This window comes from Mesoplodon bidens, assembly GCF_964165515.1.
Source record: "Mesoplodon bidens genome assembly, chromosome: 13".
NCBI classification, from domain to species: Eukaryota; Metazoa; Chordata; class Mammalia; order Artiodactyla; family Ziphiidae; genus Mesoplodon; species Mesoplodon bidens.
Window position 1 is genome coordinate 42,822,798 of NC_138169.1, and position 14,877 is coordinate 42,837,674.

Genomic DNA, 14,877 nt, shown 5'->3' on the forward strand with positions numbered 1-14,877 from the left:
ATGAGCACTTGAGAAAAATGTGTATTCTATTGTTTTTGGATGGAATGTCCTATAAATATCAATTAAGTCCATCTTGTTTAATGTATCATTTAAAGATTGTGTTTCCTTATTTATTTTCATTTTGGATGATCTGTCCATTGGTGAAAGTGGGGTGTTAAAGTCCCCTACTATGAATATGTTACTGTCGATTTCCCCTTTTATGGCTGTTAGTATTTGCCTTATGTACTGAGGTGCTCCTATGATGGGTGCATAAATATTTACAATTGTTATATCTTCTTCTTGGATCGATCCCTTGATCATTATGTAGTGTCCTTCTTTGTCTCTTCTAATAGTCTTTATTTTAACGTCTATTTTGTCTGATATAAGAATTGTTACTCCAGCTTTCTTTTGGTTTCCATTTGCATGGAATATCTTTTTCCATCCCCTTACTTTCAGTCTGTATGTGTCTCTAGGTCTGAAGTGGGTCTCTTGTAGACAGCATATATATGGGTCTTGTTTTTGTATCCATTCAGCCAATCTGTGTCTTTTGGTGGGAGCATTTAGTCCATTTACATTTAAGGTAATTATCGATATGTATGTTCCTATTTTCATTTTCTTAATTGTTTTGGGTTTGTTATTGTAGGTCTTTTCCTTCTGTTGTGTTTCTTGCCTAGAGAAGTTCCTTTAGCATTTGTTGTAAAGCTGGTTTGGTGGTGCTGAACTCTCTCAGCTTTTGCTTGTCTGTAAATGTTTTAATTTCTCCATCAAATCTGAATGAGATCCTTGCTGGGTAGAGTAATCTTGGTTGCAGTTTCTTCTGTTTCATCACTTTAAATATGTCCTGCCACTCCCTTCTGGCTTGCAGAGTTTCTGCTGAAAGATCAGCTGTTAACCTTATGGGGATTCCCTTGTGTGTTATTTGTTGTTTTTCCTTTGCTGCTTTTAATGTGTTTTCTTTGTATTTAATTTTTGACAGTTTGATTAATATGTGTCTTGGCGCATTTCTCCTTGGATTTATCCTGTATGAGACTCTCTGGGCTTCCTGGACTTGATTAACTATTTCCTTTCCCATATTAGGGATGTTTTCAACTATAATCTCTTCAAATATTTTCTCAGTCCCTTTCTTTTTCTCTTCTTCTTCTGGAACCCCTATAATCCGAATGTTGGTGCGTTTAATGTTGTCCCAGAGGTCTCTGAGACTGTCCTCAGTTATTTTCATTCTTTTTTCTTTATTCTGCTCTGCAGTAGTTATTTCCACTATTTTATCTTCCAGGTCACTTATCCGTTCTTCTGCCTCAGTTATTCTGCTATTGATCCTATCTAGAGTATTTTTAATTTCATTTATTGTGTTGTTCATCGTTGCTTGTTTCATCTTTAGTTCTTCTAGGTCCTTGCTAAATGTTTCTCGCATTTTGTCTATTTTATTTCCAAGATTTTGGATCATCTTTACTCTCATTATTCTGAATTCTTTTTCAGGTAGACTGCCTATTTCCTCTTCATTTGTTAGGTCTGGTGGGTTTTTATCTTGCTCCTTCATCTGCTTTGTGTGTTTCTGTCTTATTTTGCTTATCTTACTGTGTTTGGGTTCTCCTTTTTGCAGGCTGCAGGTTCGTAGTTTCCGTTGTTTTTGGTGTCTGTCCCCAGTGGCTAAGGTTGGTTCTGTGGGTTGTGTAGGCTTCCTGGTGGAGGGGACTAGTGCCTGTGTTCTGGTGGATGAGGCTGGATCTTGTCTTTCTGGTGGGCAGGTCCACGTCTGGTGGTGTGTTTTGGGGTGTCTGTGGACTTATTATGATTTTAGGCAGACTCTCTGCTTATGGGTGGGGTTGTGTTCCTGTCTTCCTAGTTATTTGGCATAGGGTGTCCAGCACTGTAGCTTGCTGGTCGTTGAGTGAAGCTGGGTGCTGGTGTTGAGATGGAGATCTGTGGGAGATTTTCGCCGTTTGATATTATGTGGAGCTGGGAGGTCTCTTGTGGACCAGTGTCCTGAAGTTGGCTCTCCCACCTCAGAGGCACAGCACTGACTCCTGGCTGCACCACCAAGAGCCTTTCATCCACACGGCTCAGAATAAAAGGGAGAAAAAGTAGAAAGAAAGAATTAGTAGAAGGAAGGAGGCTAGGAAGGAAGGAAGGAAGGAAAAGAAAGAAAGGGAAAGAAAGAAAGTAAGAAAGAAAAGGGGGAGGGAGGAAGGAGGGAAGGAAGGAAAAAAGAAAGAAAGAAGATCAAGTAAAATAAAAGTAAGATAAAATAAAATAAAGTTAGTAAAATAAAAAAAAATTATTAAGAAAACAAATTAAAAAAAAATAAAAACAGACGGATAGCACCCTAGGACAAATGGTGGAAGCAAAGCTATACAGACAAAATCTCACACAGAAGCGTACACATACACACTCACAAAAAGAGGAAAAGGGGAAAAAATCATAAATCTTGCTCTCAAAGTCCACCTCCTCAGTTTGGGATGGTTTGTTGTCTAAAGGAAGGAAAGAAAGAAACAAAGAAAAAAAAGTGAAATAAAATAAAGTTATTAAAATAAAAAATATTAAGAAAAACAATTAAAAACAAACAAACGAAGAAAAAAAACGGACAGATAGAACCCTAGGATAAATGGTGGAAGCAAAGCTATACAGACAAAATCTCACACAGAAGCATACACATACAAAAAGAGAAAAAGGGGAAAAAAATCATAAATGTTGCTCTCAAAGTCCGCCTCCTCAATTTGGGATGATTCGTTGTCTATTCATGTATTCCACAGATGCAGGGTACATCAAGTTGATATTGGAGCTTTAATCCGCTGCTTCTGAGGCTGCTGGGAGAGATTTTCCTTTCTCTTCTTTGTTCTCACAGCTCCCTGGGCTCAGCTTTGGATTTGGCCCCGCCTCTGCCTGTAGGTTGCCGGAGGGCATCTGTTCTTCTCTCAGACAGGACGGGGTTAAAGGAGCAGCTGCTTCAGGGACTCTGGCTCACTCAGGCTGGGGGGAGGGAGCGGTACGGAGTGCGGGGCGAGCCTGCGGCGGCAGAGGCCACCGTGATGTTGCACCAGCCTGAGGCGCGCCGTGCGCTCTCCCGAGGAAGTTGTCCCTGGATCCCGAGACCCTGGCAGTGGCGGGCTGCACAGGCTCGCCGGAAGGGGGGGTGTGGATAGTGACCTGTGCTCGCACACAGGCTTCTTGGTGGCGGCAGCAGCAGCCTTAGAGTCTTAGGCCCGTCTCTGGGGTACGCGCTTTTAGCCGCGGCTCGCGCCCGTCTCTGGAGCTCCTTTAAGTAGGGCTCTTAATTCCCTCTCCTCGTGCACCAGGAAACAAAGGGAAGAAGAAGTCTCTTGCCTCTTCGGCAGGTCCAGACTCTTACCCACACTCCCTCCCGGCTAGCCGCGGTGCACTAACCCCTTCAGGCTGTGTTCACGCTGCCAACCCCAGTCCTCTCCCTGCACTCCGACCGAAGCTGGATCCTCAGCTCCCAGCCCTGCCTGCCCTGGCGGGTGAGCAGACAAGCCTCTCGGGCTGGTGAGTGCTGGTCAGCACCGATCCTCTGTGCGGGAATCTCTCCGCTTTGCCCTCCACACCCCTGTTGCTGCGCTCTCCTCCGCGGCTCCGAAGCTTTCCCCCTCTGCCACCTGCAGTCTCCGCCCGCGAAGGGGCTTCCTAGTGTGTGCAAACCTTTCCTCCTTCACAGCTCCCTCCCACTGGTGTAGGTCCCATCCCTATCCTTTTGTCTCTGTTTATTCTTTTTACTTTTGCCCTACCCAGGTACGTGGGGAGTTTCTTGCCTTTTGGGAGGTCTGAGGTCTTCTGCCAGCATTCAGTAGGTGTTCTGTAGGAGTTTTTCCACGTGTAGATGTATTTCTGGTGTATCTGTGGGGAGGAAGGTGATCTCCGCCTCTTACTCTTCCGCCATCTTCCCCTCGTCCCCCTGGAGAAGTATTAATAATATTTGAGGACTACGTGCCTGGCACTGTTTTTTAGAAACAATCCCAGGATAGAAGGTACCATTGCTGTCCTTGTTTTTTACAAACAGGAATCAGAGGGTTAGCAGGATAAAATAAAGTAACTTGCCTGAGGTCAACACTTGGGTGTCAATGATAAATAGGTAGGTAGGTGAGAATGAAACCCAGAGCTGCCAGAGTCCAGAGCTGGTAAATGGTGTTACATTGCCTTAGACTAGTAGAGCATAATATAAAAGCAAGGATGTCAAGATCCTTTTGTAGTCTAAGTGTGAAATGAGGCACTCGCCATGATGCATATCATAGTAATACATCTCTCGATATCTACCGCTTTTACTTTCAGTCTGTGGCTGTGCCAACCAGTGTTGTTACAGTGACCCCTGCAAAGCCGTTGAATACAGTGGCTACCCTGAAGCCTTCAAGTTTGGGAGCACCACCCACCCCCTCAAGTGAGCCCAGTCTCACAGCAGAGAACTCAGCTGCTGCTCAGACTAATCTTTCTCCGGTAAAGCTCTCCCTTGTACCTTACGTAAATAGAACTCTTTACAAATCTTCTTCAAGTATATTTTCTAGCTAACATTTGTGACTGTTTGTTTATACTTCTATATTTAGACAATGCTAGAAAATGTGAAGAAATGTAGGAACTTCCTCGCAATGTTAATAAAACTGGCGTGTAGCGGATCACAGTCCCCGGAGATGGGGCAGAATGTGAAGAAGTTGGTGGAACAACTTTTGGTAAGTTGGGACTATAAAAGCTCTGTAAACAGCTGTAGAACATGTTTTAAATGAGAAATAAATATTTTTAAATGAGGTTTATCTTAAATGCATTTTTGGATAAACTTTGCTTTTGCTTATTGAAAGCTTTGTAATGATTATAAATCTTAGACTAGTAAATCTAATCTATACAGTCATTCCTCAGTATCCATGGGGTTGGTCCCAGGACCTGCTGAGGATACCAAAATCCACAGATGGTCAAGTCCCATAGTTGGCCCTCCCTATCTGTGGGTTCCGCATCTGTGGATTCAACCAACTGCGAATTGTAAATATAGTACTACACCAGTCCTTAGTTGGTTGAATCTGCTCATGCAAAACGCGGGGATATGAAGGGCCGACTGTATTACTTTGTTTGCTAGTCTTGCTTCACTTAGCCTAAAAAGAGCTTTTGAGAGAAGGTTGACTACTTGGTCAAATAAAAACTTATTAGTATTTGGAGAATATTTGGCCTCATGAAAAGAAGTGGTTGGAAAAGTATTTTAAGAGCTTTTCTCCAGATCGTTATGGATATTCTGTAGAGTCCACTGGTTTGTCTTGTATCCTGGATGGATCTTTCACCCAAATGTAACAGCTCACTTTTGGTTGTCTGGAAAATAATTGATTCGCTGAGTTGTATAGATCTTCCAAATTTGACAGATTTGTTATTTAAGATATCAAAAAATCATACCTGTAATCTAACAATCGCATCAGAAAATTTTTTCAATACAGGGAAGCTATCAAGCTCAGGATTGTGGTTACAAATTTTCCAAAATTCTAATTTGGCTTGCGAGCTCTGATTTTTATCATTAGCAACAAAAACCATCAGTTGTTTTCCTTACAGTGACAGGCTTCGATCGTTTGTTTGTTTTTTGAGAGAGTGTCTCTCAAAATACCCCAATGTGAATAACCACAGCTGGTTTGATATTCTTTCCAGTAAATGAAAGAAAAGCAGCTAGCTCAGCTAGCAACTCAATCACAAAGTGCTTTTCCTTGAGTATCTTACTTTGGTCTACTGTATGTATGGTTCCCATTATGTTGCACACAATATTTTTAAAAGATGTCTACTGAAGGATTAAGATTTAGTAAAATTAAATTTTACTGTTCTGTGAAGGACATTTTAAAGTGGAACTGGCTCTATTTTTTTTTGTTTTTTTACCACACATGCATAGCAATGCAGAGTATGACGACAACTATTTAAATTTGTTATCATTGCCTTTCTTGCCAGCAGTTGCTTTCGTACCATCAGTGCAAATCTCAGCACAGTGGAAAAAGCAAAAAAATGATTAGTATTAATGTGAAAATAATTTAGACCTCATAGACCCCTGCAGTGTTTAGAGTCCAAACCACTATGAAAGGGTTCCTAAGTTCTTTGGAACAACAGCATATCTATTATTGTGGCCTTGTAATAAAATACAGTCTAACCTCAGTTAAAGTAATTTAAAAATTGAGAAAGGAAAACAAAAAAAAATCCAAGGCCCCCACACCAAATAACTTCCAATTTCCTACCCTAAGAAGTGTAGGACTCCTGTGTCTTTACTTCTTAATTGTTCTTAACAGACTATAGTACTATCACCTTATCCAGTCAGTGAGCTCTTCTCTCACTTTGCTTACTGGGATCTTAAAAAATAATAATAATAATCTCTTCATTGTATTCTGTATGAAAAAACATCTCTATGTTTATTCATTTTATGGGGGACATGAAAAAACCGCCCCCATTTAATGATAGACTTTGACTTTATTACTGTTCAAAGTTTGCTATGTCTACAATCATGAACCACACACTTTTCCTCTTGTAAAATATTTGTAGACCTAAAAGTGTTTTTCTTTCTTCCATTCCTCAGGATGCAAAAATTGAAGCAGAAGAATTTACTAGACAACTGTATGTTGAACTCAAGTCTTCACCTCAGCCTCACCTAGTTCCTTTCCTTAAGGTAGAGTTATGTGTTACTTTGAAGAAATAGTTTGGATTAGATTATTTTAAAGTAATTTAAAATCTGAATATTTCAATATGACAGCAATTTAATGTGAAGATAGTAACAGTAGAAGAAATCTCTCAGGGCTGTTGCAATCTGTAAAGCACATTCATAATTCATATTCTTTGCATTGGAACACATTGAGAAAACAGAAGTAACATCTCATTCATGAACATAACTTAATGATTGTATTATTTGATGCTTGTATTCTCAAAGATTCTTAACTTTAAAAAAAAATAGTATCTCTGCTTTGTCCTGATGACTCTTATTCTCTTAGAAATAGTAAGCCACATGGTACCAAATTTAGTGGGAAAGCTATTACTATTTTTTTTTGGAGGGGGGAAGCTATTATTTTTAAAAACTTATTTATATTGTTAGTAGACACTCTTCTCTAAGATTTATTGAATTAAATAGATTTTGATGGAGAACAATAACTTTGATAACAAGAGCTTTGTTTGGCAGGCTGAAAAAATATATTCCTTTTGGATATTTTGAAGCTGAAAAGGAATTGAATTGAAATTTATAAAGTTATTAAAGACCTGAGATTTTAGTGAACCAAACACTCATCCCGTATATTTTGAAATAATGGAACGAAGAGTTAGTTGCCTTTAGAAAAGAGTGGGAAAGGAGATGGGGCACCACATTTTCAGAAGGCTATTAAAATAACTGGAAATTGTCCCTAGGAGGCTGACCATGTTGATTAGGAAGTTGCCAATCATGTGATATAAAATGTGGCTAAAAAACTGAGAATGTTTTAGCCAGGGAAGACTTAGTCTGGGGAAGGGAAGATTGAAGGGTCAGCGCAGTACCGAACATCAAATGACTAGAGCCCTGTTTTCAGGTGACCCTCTTGATTGAGAAGTTAGCTGCAGTTCTTCTTGGGTCCCTTTCAATGTAAAAGTTCTGTGAGCTGTAGGTGCTCTATGTGATACTGACAACTCTGTTTAGTGTATCTGTGTTTCATACTCAATGGAGACACTGTGGGGGAGAAGGAGGGAAATAAGAAAGTACCTACTATGTGTTCTGTGCTTTGCTGGCTACTTCACTTATAATTTGGATTGTTTGGACTTAATTTTCATATCAGTCTTTTGACAATAGGTGCTAGATGGTATAGTATTTTCCATTTTGGAGATGAGAAAATTGTTTAAATTAGCTTAACTTTTGATCAAACACACAGGTCTAGAATTTAGCCTGACTCTACTGGCTATGTAACACTCCCTTGAAGTTACTAAATATTACCATTAAGTATTTGCATTTTGTATCAGTTTTCTAAGGACTATTATTAAGCCTTATGTTTCTTTCTTGAGAATATTTTTTTCACATCCTTGAGAGCTCTGGAGGTTGGACTTTTGCATAGAGATAAGGAATTCGGCATTTAGACTTAACTCTGGCCAGGTGATCAAGAGATAATTTAACATACATGTTTTTATTGTTGTCTCTTTAAGTCTTATTACTTTAACATTTCTTTCCAGTTGTGTTTTTCTCAGGTCTCCCCCATCTTAGATTTCTTGCTTAAATTTAATTAATCATATCACTTCATTTGTTCATGTATTTCCAAAGCAGCTTGTTTTCTACCATTTTTAAAGTTTGGGAAAGGAGCGTGAAAGACTTTTTGTTTCTTTCTTTTGATACTATTTATAGATATATATAATTGAAAACCTTCAGATTAAAATTTTCTCAATCTTTTTAAATAAAAAAAGTAAGAGAAGTAACTAGAAGGAAAGGGAAGAGAAGCAATAGTTCTCATTTGCTTTTTAAGTAAAGGCAATCTGACTGAATTTAAGTATCAAAACAAGGAAATCTTCCAAAACAGCTCATGAATTCACTGAAAGATAACCTACCAACCACCTCCTTTTTCATCTTTTTTTCTTACTCAAAAACAGAAGTAGATAAAAACCCCAGGGATGAAAAGGCAGAACCTTCTTTTTACATTAAGCTGTTTTTATTTTTTTAGCAAGATACAAAGGTAGACTCCAACTTAAAATCCAGTCAGAAAATATCCTAGCTCAATTAAGGAAATTGACCTTCTTTCTATTAATTTTATTTTGATGTAAAGACTGTTTCTACTCAAGAGTTTGGAAGTTATTTAACAAAAACTTTTTTTTTAGGTTCTGCTGTCCTGTAAACAAACTTGTAAATACTGAAGTTATGGGTGATCTGTTATGGGGTTTAGATAAATACAAATAAGTAGGATGCAGTGTTTTATTTTACCAAATTAATATTTGATACCAAATTGACACTGAGGTTTATAAAATAAGTTTAATCCTGAGACATAATAATTATGAATTGAAAAATGAAGCACTTCGGGGCTTTAAATTGTATCCTGGATATTGACAGAATGTAAATGATTGATAACAGATTTCCTCAACTGAAACGTTGGTATACTTTTAATTTTATGTTGTAAAGATATGACATACAAAGTAGTTCTGTTTTACTAGAGCTCATTTATTTAGCTATCAGTGTTTTTTTTGTCCTGTGTTTCTAGAAAAGTGTGATTGCCTTACGACAACTGATGCCTAACTCCCAGAGCTTTATTCAGCAGTGTGTTCAGCAGACTTCTAGCGAGGTGGTCATTGCTACCTGTACCACAACAGTAACGCCTTCTCCTGTGGTGGCAACAGCAGTTTCCTCAGTCCAGCCTGAAAAGCCCATCATTGGTTCTGAAGCAGCAACATCTGGAACTGTGTCAGTGCAAACTCTGAATCCACTTGCTCCAGGGGGAGCAAAAACTGGAGTTGTGACACTTCATTCTGTGGGTCCAGCTGCTGTGCCAGGAGGAACAACAGCTGGAACTGTTGTGCTTCAGACTCCAAAACCGCTAGTGACATCTCTGCAGAACACAGTGACAGCAGTCTCACTTCAGCCTGAAAAGCCAGTTGTCTCTGGGACAGCAGTGACACTGGCCCTCCCCTCGGTAACTTTTGGAGAAACCTCAGCAGCAGCTGTATGTCTTCCGTCTATGAAACCTGTTGTTACTTCTGCTGGGACCACATCTGACAAGCCTGTCATTGGCACTCCACTCCAAATCACACTTGCACAGCCGGGCCCCGTGCTTACCCAACCAGCCAGCATTCCACAGGCAGTTAAAGTCAAACAACTAGTGAGTAACAGTTCATTTCTTCCTCTGTTTCTTCTTTTGAAAATTTCAGACATTCAGAAAACTGGCAAGACTAGTAAAATGAACCCCTGTGTACCCTTGACCAAGGTTGACCATTTGTTAACGTTGTACCATGTTTGCTTTGTCTCTCCCCCCTCTATTCACATACACAAACATACACGTAATTTTTTCCTGAACCATTTAAGAGTTGGTTGCAGAAATTGACTTTGTGCCATTAAGTACTGTGTATCTCTTAAGGAAAAGGATTTTTTTTAGCATAACTGCAAACGTACTTATTATCACACATGGGTAGTTAATATTGGCACAATATTTACAGTTGTCCCAACAATGTCCTTAATAGCTAATTTTTTTTCTGATGTTGTTTCTAGTAAAGAATTGCATATTACACTTGTCTTTTTTTTTTTCAGGCTCTGTTAATCTAGAACAGTTCTCAGCCTTTTGTAGTTGTTTACTGTGTTGTAATATTTTAAGTGCCTGGGCTAGTTGTTTTGCAGAGTGTCCTTTACTTTGTTTTGTCTAATCATTTCCTCAAGACTAGATTCAGATTAAATATTTTTGGTAAGGTTATTACATAGGTGATATTATGGTAACATTTCTTTTAAAAACGTGCTGAGGGAAGAGAGAAGTGAGGGGACTAGATGAGTAAGAAGTTGTGGTTCTTCCTAAACCCTATAGACTGGGAAGTTCTTGGGTGGAAGAAACCTGAAATTTTAGCTGTTTATCTATTAGTGTTTAGATCTACTTCACTCAAGACGCGTTTTATCGGAAGACTGAAAGTATTGTTAACCTGTGGAAGATAGTACGTGGTGAATTAATTAAAAATCGTGTTTTTTAAGTAAAGTTCTCCCCTACCTTATACTGTCACAGAACTAACTGTTCTTTTGATTTTTGGTGATTGCCCTTGTTCTTCTTTGAAAACCTTTATGTTAAAGGCTGTGTTTTGAATCTCTTTGTTTTAGTTTTTTCTGCTTTTTGGAACAGTAAAATCTACGTAGACTTCCCAGCCTTGTGTACATGATCAGGAGAAGACATTAGTATCTGCGAATGATTGTCTTTGAGGCAGAGGGCAAGCTTTAGGTGTAGAATAAAAGAGGAAAGATCAGTTTGGGCAACAGTCAAACTCTTGGGTAGGTGGGAAGTAATATCATTTCCTGGGCATTGATCTTTTTTCATCCCTTCCTACTCTGCGTCTGATTTTCAAGTGGAGAAATGTACCTGCCTTGTGGCGTTTCTCTTCGGTGTCTGCATTTAATCTCAGAGATGAACCTTCTTTAGAAGCAGTGATTCTTAAACATCGATCTGAGTAGCCAGGTTTGGGAACCATTGGAACTGTAATTGCCCTGGTGAAAGGTCTCTTTTGGTAGCACTTAAGAGTACTGAAATCCTCTTTATGGGTCATAGCTGATTCTTGAATAAATGCTAATCTTTATTGAAAATCTATAGCATATCCACCCCTAAGTGAAATAATACTTTATAGCTACATAGAGTCTTAAAACATGTCTTGTATGCAGTATGGATTTTGAAATAATTTTGATGAAGACAAGGCAGGGAGAAAACTAAGAATCCCAGAAATTGTAAGGGACCTATCCACTGGCACTCAACAAGTAATAGATCTCACCTAGAACCCAGCATCTTTCCCATTAGATTCTGGCACTTATGGCAAGAACTTCTAGGTTTCTAGAGGGTCCTGAAATGGAAAACTGTCAGGTAATAACATCTTGACAGCATTTACATTTTATAGGCTTACCTTGTTATACATTAGAAACAGTTTCAATCAAGAAAAACATGTAACAAAATCCACTGGTAAATTTTAGGGATTTTTAAACTTCCTGCTTTCATTCTTAAAAGAATGGGGAATATATTTTCCTTGTGAATTCTGTTTTCTTGTGTGGCCTTTGTTTCAATTTTAGTCAACAAATTTGATGTCAGTATTCATACCTTCCTGTTTAAAATGGCAGAAACAAAGCAGCTAGACACTGAAGAAGCATTGTAATCTGTTTTATAACAAATTTTTACCTGGGGCACAAAACAACATAAGCTGTTCTTTCTGTATGGTAATGCCACAGAGAGGATTGAACTAGGATGTTCTTTCAAATCAGCTAATTTAGAAAATTAATGTTACTTAAGTTTGAATTAGTATTACTCAAGTAATTTAAGAATATGATCAGTGAGTTCATTATAAACCATAGTGCAGTTTAATTCTAGGTCTAAGTGAGGAGGAAAACACTCTGGGTGCTAGAAACATAAGAAAGTATTCAATGCAGCTTGTAAGAAATATGGTAAATAATTATTTAAAATACGAGAATTGCCACTCTAAATCAAATCTGTGGTCCATGTAACTCAGGATGCAATCTCCAAAAGTGGTCTGAACAGTAGAAGTATGGCTGTGTTTTTCAGTGTTAGGTATAAAATTTGTGTGATGTATTTCCTTTAATAATCATGAATTTAAAAATCCCTGTTAATACTTTATCTTTTTCTAGCTTGTACTAGTTTTCCTGAAGAGTTGTATAGGTTTCCTGCCTTCTTGATAAGATGTTTTAAATATCACACTTTCAAGGTATGAGATTCCTCTTAATCTACCATTTCAGGGTTTAGATTTTGTACAGTTATTATTTTATGAAGTATATGTTTTCATTCCAGATTAAAGAGACCTTCCTCCCAATTAAAAAAAAAATTAGATTTAGGACCACATGTTATCTCTTCTATCTCATGGATTTTTGTATGTTGCCCTCTGGGGATCTGCTAAAGTTCTCAAGTACATTAGCTAGGATTGTTCAGACTTTCTTTAGGTATAAATTTTTCATTTTGTACCAGTAGTTCAACATAGTGCTTTGTATATCTTGGTCCTCAAATGCTTGAATTGTTGAAATATGGACCTAACCAGTAGTTCCTGGATTTCATCTAAGAATCTAATTCTTTTAAATGATTAATCTTATTGGTTGTCTACCAATTCTGGCATAGCAGCTTTATAGGATGTTATATACTACAATTAAGCGGAGCTTGACATTTTTACCTTTTTTAAAAAGTTAATGAAAGAGAGTGGATGAATTGGATTAGAATCTACCAATGGTGGATAGAAAATAAGTAGACGCTTTCAGGAGTTTTGATGCTTAAAATTTTCCTTAGGATATTTGTGAAAAAATTATTTTACACATAATTGAGCAAAAGCTAAATTTAATTTAAATTAAACATTGTCATAGTAATTCAGTTTAAATGTAATTAGAAATGTTAATTTAATTTAAAAGAGCTAAATTTTAATGTCTCATCATTTTTTTTTTTTTTTTTAAAGAGGATGAACTATTTATTTATTTATTTATTTATTTATTTATTTATTTTTTTGCGGTACGCAGGCCTCTCACTGCTGTGGCCTCTCCCCTGCGGAGCACAGGCTCCGGACGCGCAGGCTCAGCAGCCATGGCTCACGGGCCCAGCCGCTCCGCGGCATGTGGGATCTTCCCAGACCAGGGCACGAACCCGTGTCCCCTGCATCGGCAGGCGGACTCTCAACCACTGCGCCACCAGGGAAGCCCCCTCATCATTTTTTAAATTAAATTTTGATAAATTTTAACACAAAAAATTAATAAGCTTCTCAAATCCACATGTGTGAACAAAAATCATGAATGAGAAAGGAAATTCAAAATTCTGGGTTTCTGTTTTTTAGAAAAAAGGTGTATAGTTTTAGAGAGTAAACTGAATAATGTTACTCTTAGTAATCGTGTGTGCGTGTGTGTGTCTGTGTGTGTGTGTGTAAAATCTTTAAAAAAGTTTTTATTTGGAGATAGAGCAGGAAGTTGTAGTATTATCATAGATATTTTCCTTATTTCAGATATATATTTCCCCAGGTGACTATTACTTGCATTTCTTTCTTAACAGAATTGTAGACATTTGATAAGTAAGTGGCCAAGTACGTTCAACAATCATTCTCCAACTATTACTGTTTTGCGGATGTAAGAGAAAGACAGCTAATTATCAGTATATTATTAATGTGGTAATTTTCAGTTTCATTGAAGTAAAACTGATCTCCTAAAATAAATTGACCCAGAATATTAGAAAAAATTTGTTGTTGCATCATATTTTTGTCTCGTACCTAATTATTTTGAAGTAGGGAATCATTAAAGAATTTCAGAATACACATTTTTATATGAAATGCTCTGTGAGGCTTCACTCTGCTGATTGTCTCTGACTTCACTTCTCACTGAAGAAGGAGAAATATTTTCCAGGTATAAATTTCAGTCTCTGAGTATGCTGGTGGCCAGTATTTTTGTTAAAGAAGTTGAAATTAAAATTGAGTAGGAAACAAAACAAGGTTATTGTTTTATTGGGTCAAGTAGTTCACTGTCAGTTTCATATTGGACTGATCTACTAAGACCCACAGTTAAGTAATCAGTTTGTCTTTTTTTTCTTTCTTCTTAGCATGCTGTTAAGAGTGACAGGAGAGGTAGAATTCAGTTGTTGATTGTCAAATAGGACTAATGAAAGATTTGGTAAAGAGTCTGAATCCAAGTAAGGCCTCGAAAAATCTTCATGGACTATAATTTAATCAGGGTTCATATAGTAGTCTTAATATATAGGTTCATTAATGCCAGTTCATTTAAATTTAATTGAAGAATATATTTTTTTAGCTTTTAGTTTGGTGAGGCTACATTAGAATTTATGGAAAATAGACTATTTAGAGACAATATTTACAGGGTGTATGTTGTCTTATTTTTGCCTTATTCAAGAAAATGTTTTATTATGAAAATTTCCAAACATAGCAAAGTTGAAGTTTATAGTGAACACCCATATACCAACCACCGAGATTCCACTATTTACAGTTACTATACTTGATTTATCCACCCATCAATCTTAATTTTTGATACATTTCAAAGGTTTCTTCCTAAAAAATTAAACATTAATTTTAATGCATGCATATCATTAACTACCAATCAATAGTTGTTTACTCTTTTCTTCTTTTTAGCTAAAATTTATATTCAGTGATGTGCATAAATTTTAAATGTAACATTGGATAAGTTTTGACAGTGCTTACCTCTGTGTAACTCAAACTCTTTCAAGATAGGGAGTGTTACCATCACCTTGCAGTTCCCTTTTGTCCCTTCCCAGTCAGTCCCCACCTGTG

At 37.5% G+C, this 14,877-nt stretch overlaps 1 protein-coding gene across 1 annotated transcript in view; it reads left to right on the top strand.

Moving 5' to 3' along the window:
• TAF4B (TATA-box binding protein associated factor 4b) overlaps positions 1-14,877 on the top strand; it is a 117,511-nt gene that overhangs the window by 21,568 nt on the left and 81,066 nt on the right. Inside the window, exons 4-7 of the mRNA XM_081253251.1 lie at positions 4,261-4,422; positions 4,530-4,652; positions 6,512-6,601; positions 9,129-9,743. Coding sequence (XP_081109377.1) covers positions 4,261-4,422; positions 4,530-4,652; positions 6,512-6,601; positions 9,129-9,743 — 990 coding nt within the window. The remainder of the gene's footprint in view (positions 1-4,260; positions 4,423-4,529; positions 4,653-6,511; positions 6,602-9,128; positions 9,744-14,877) is intronic.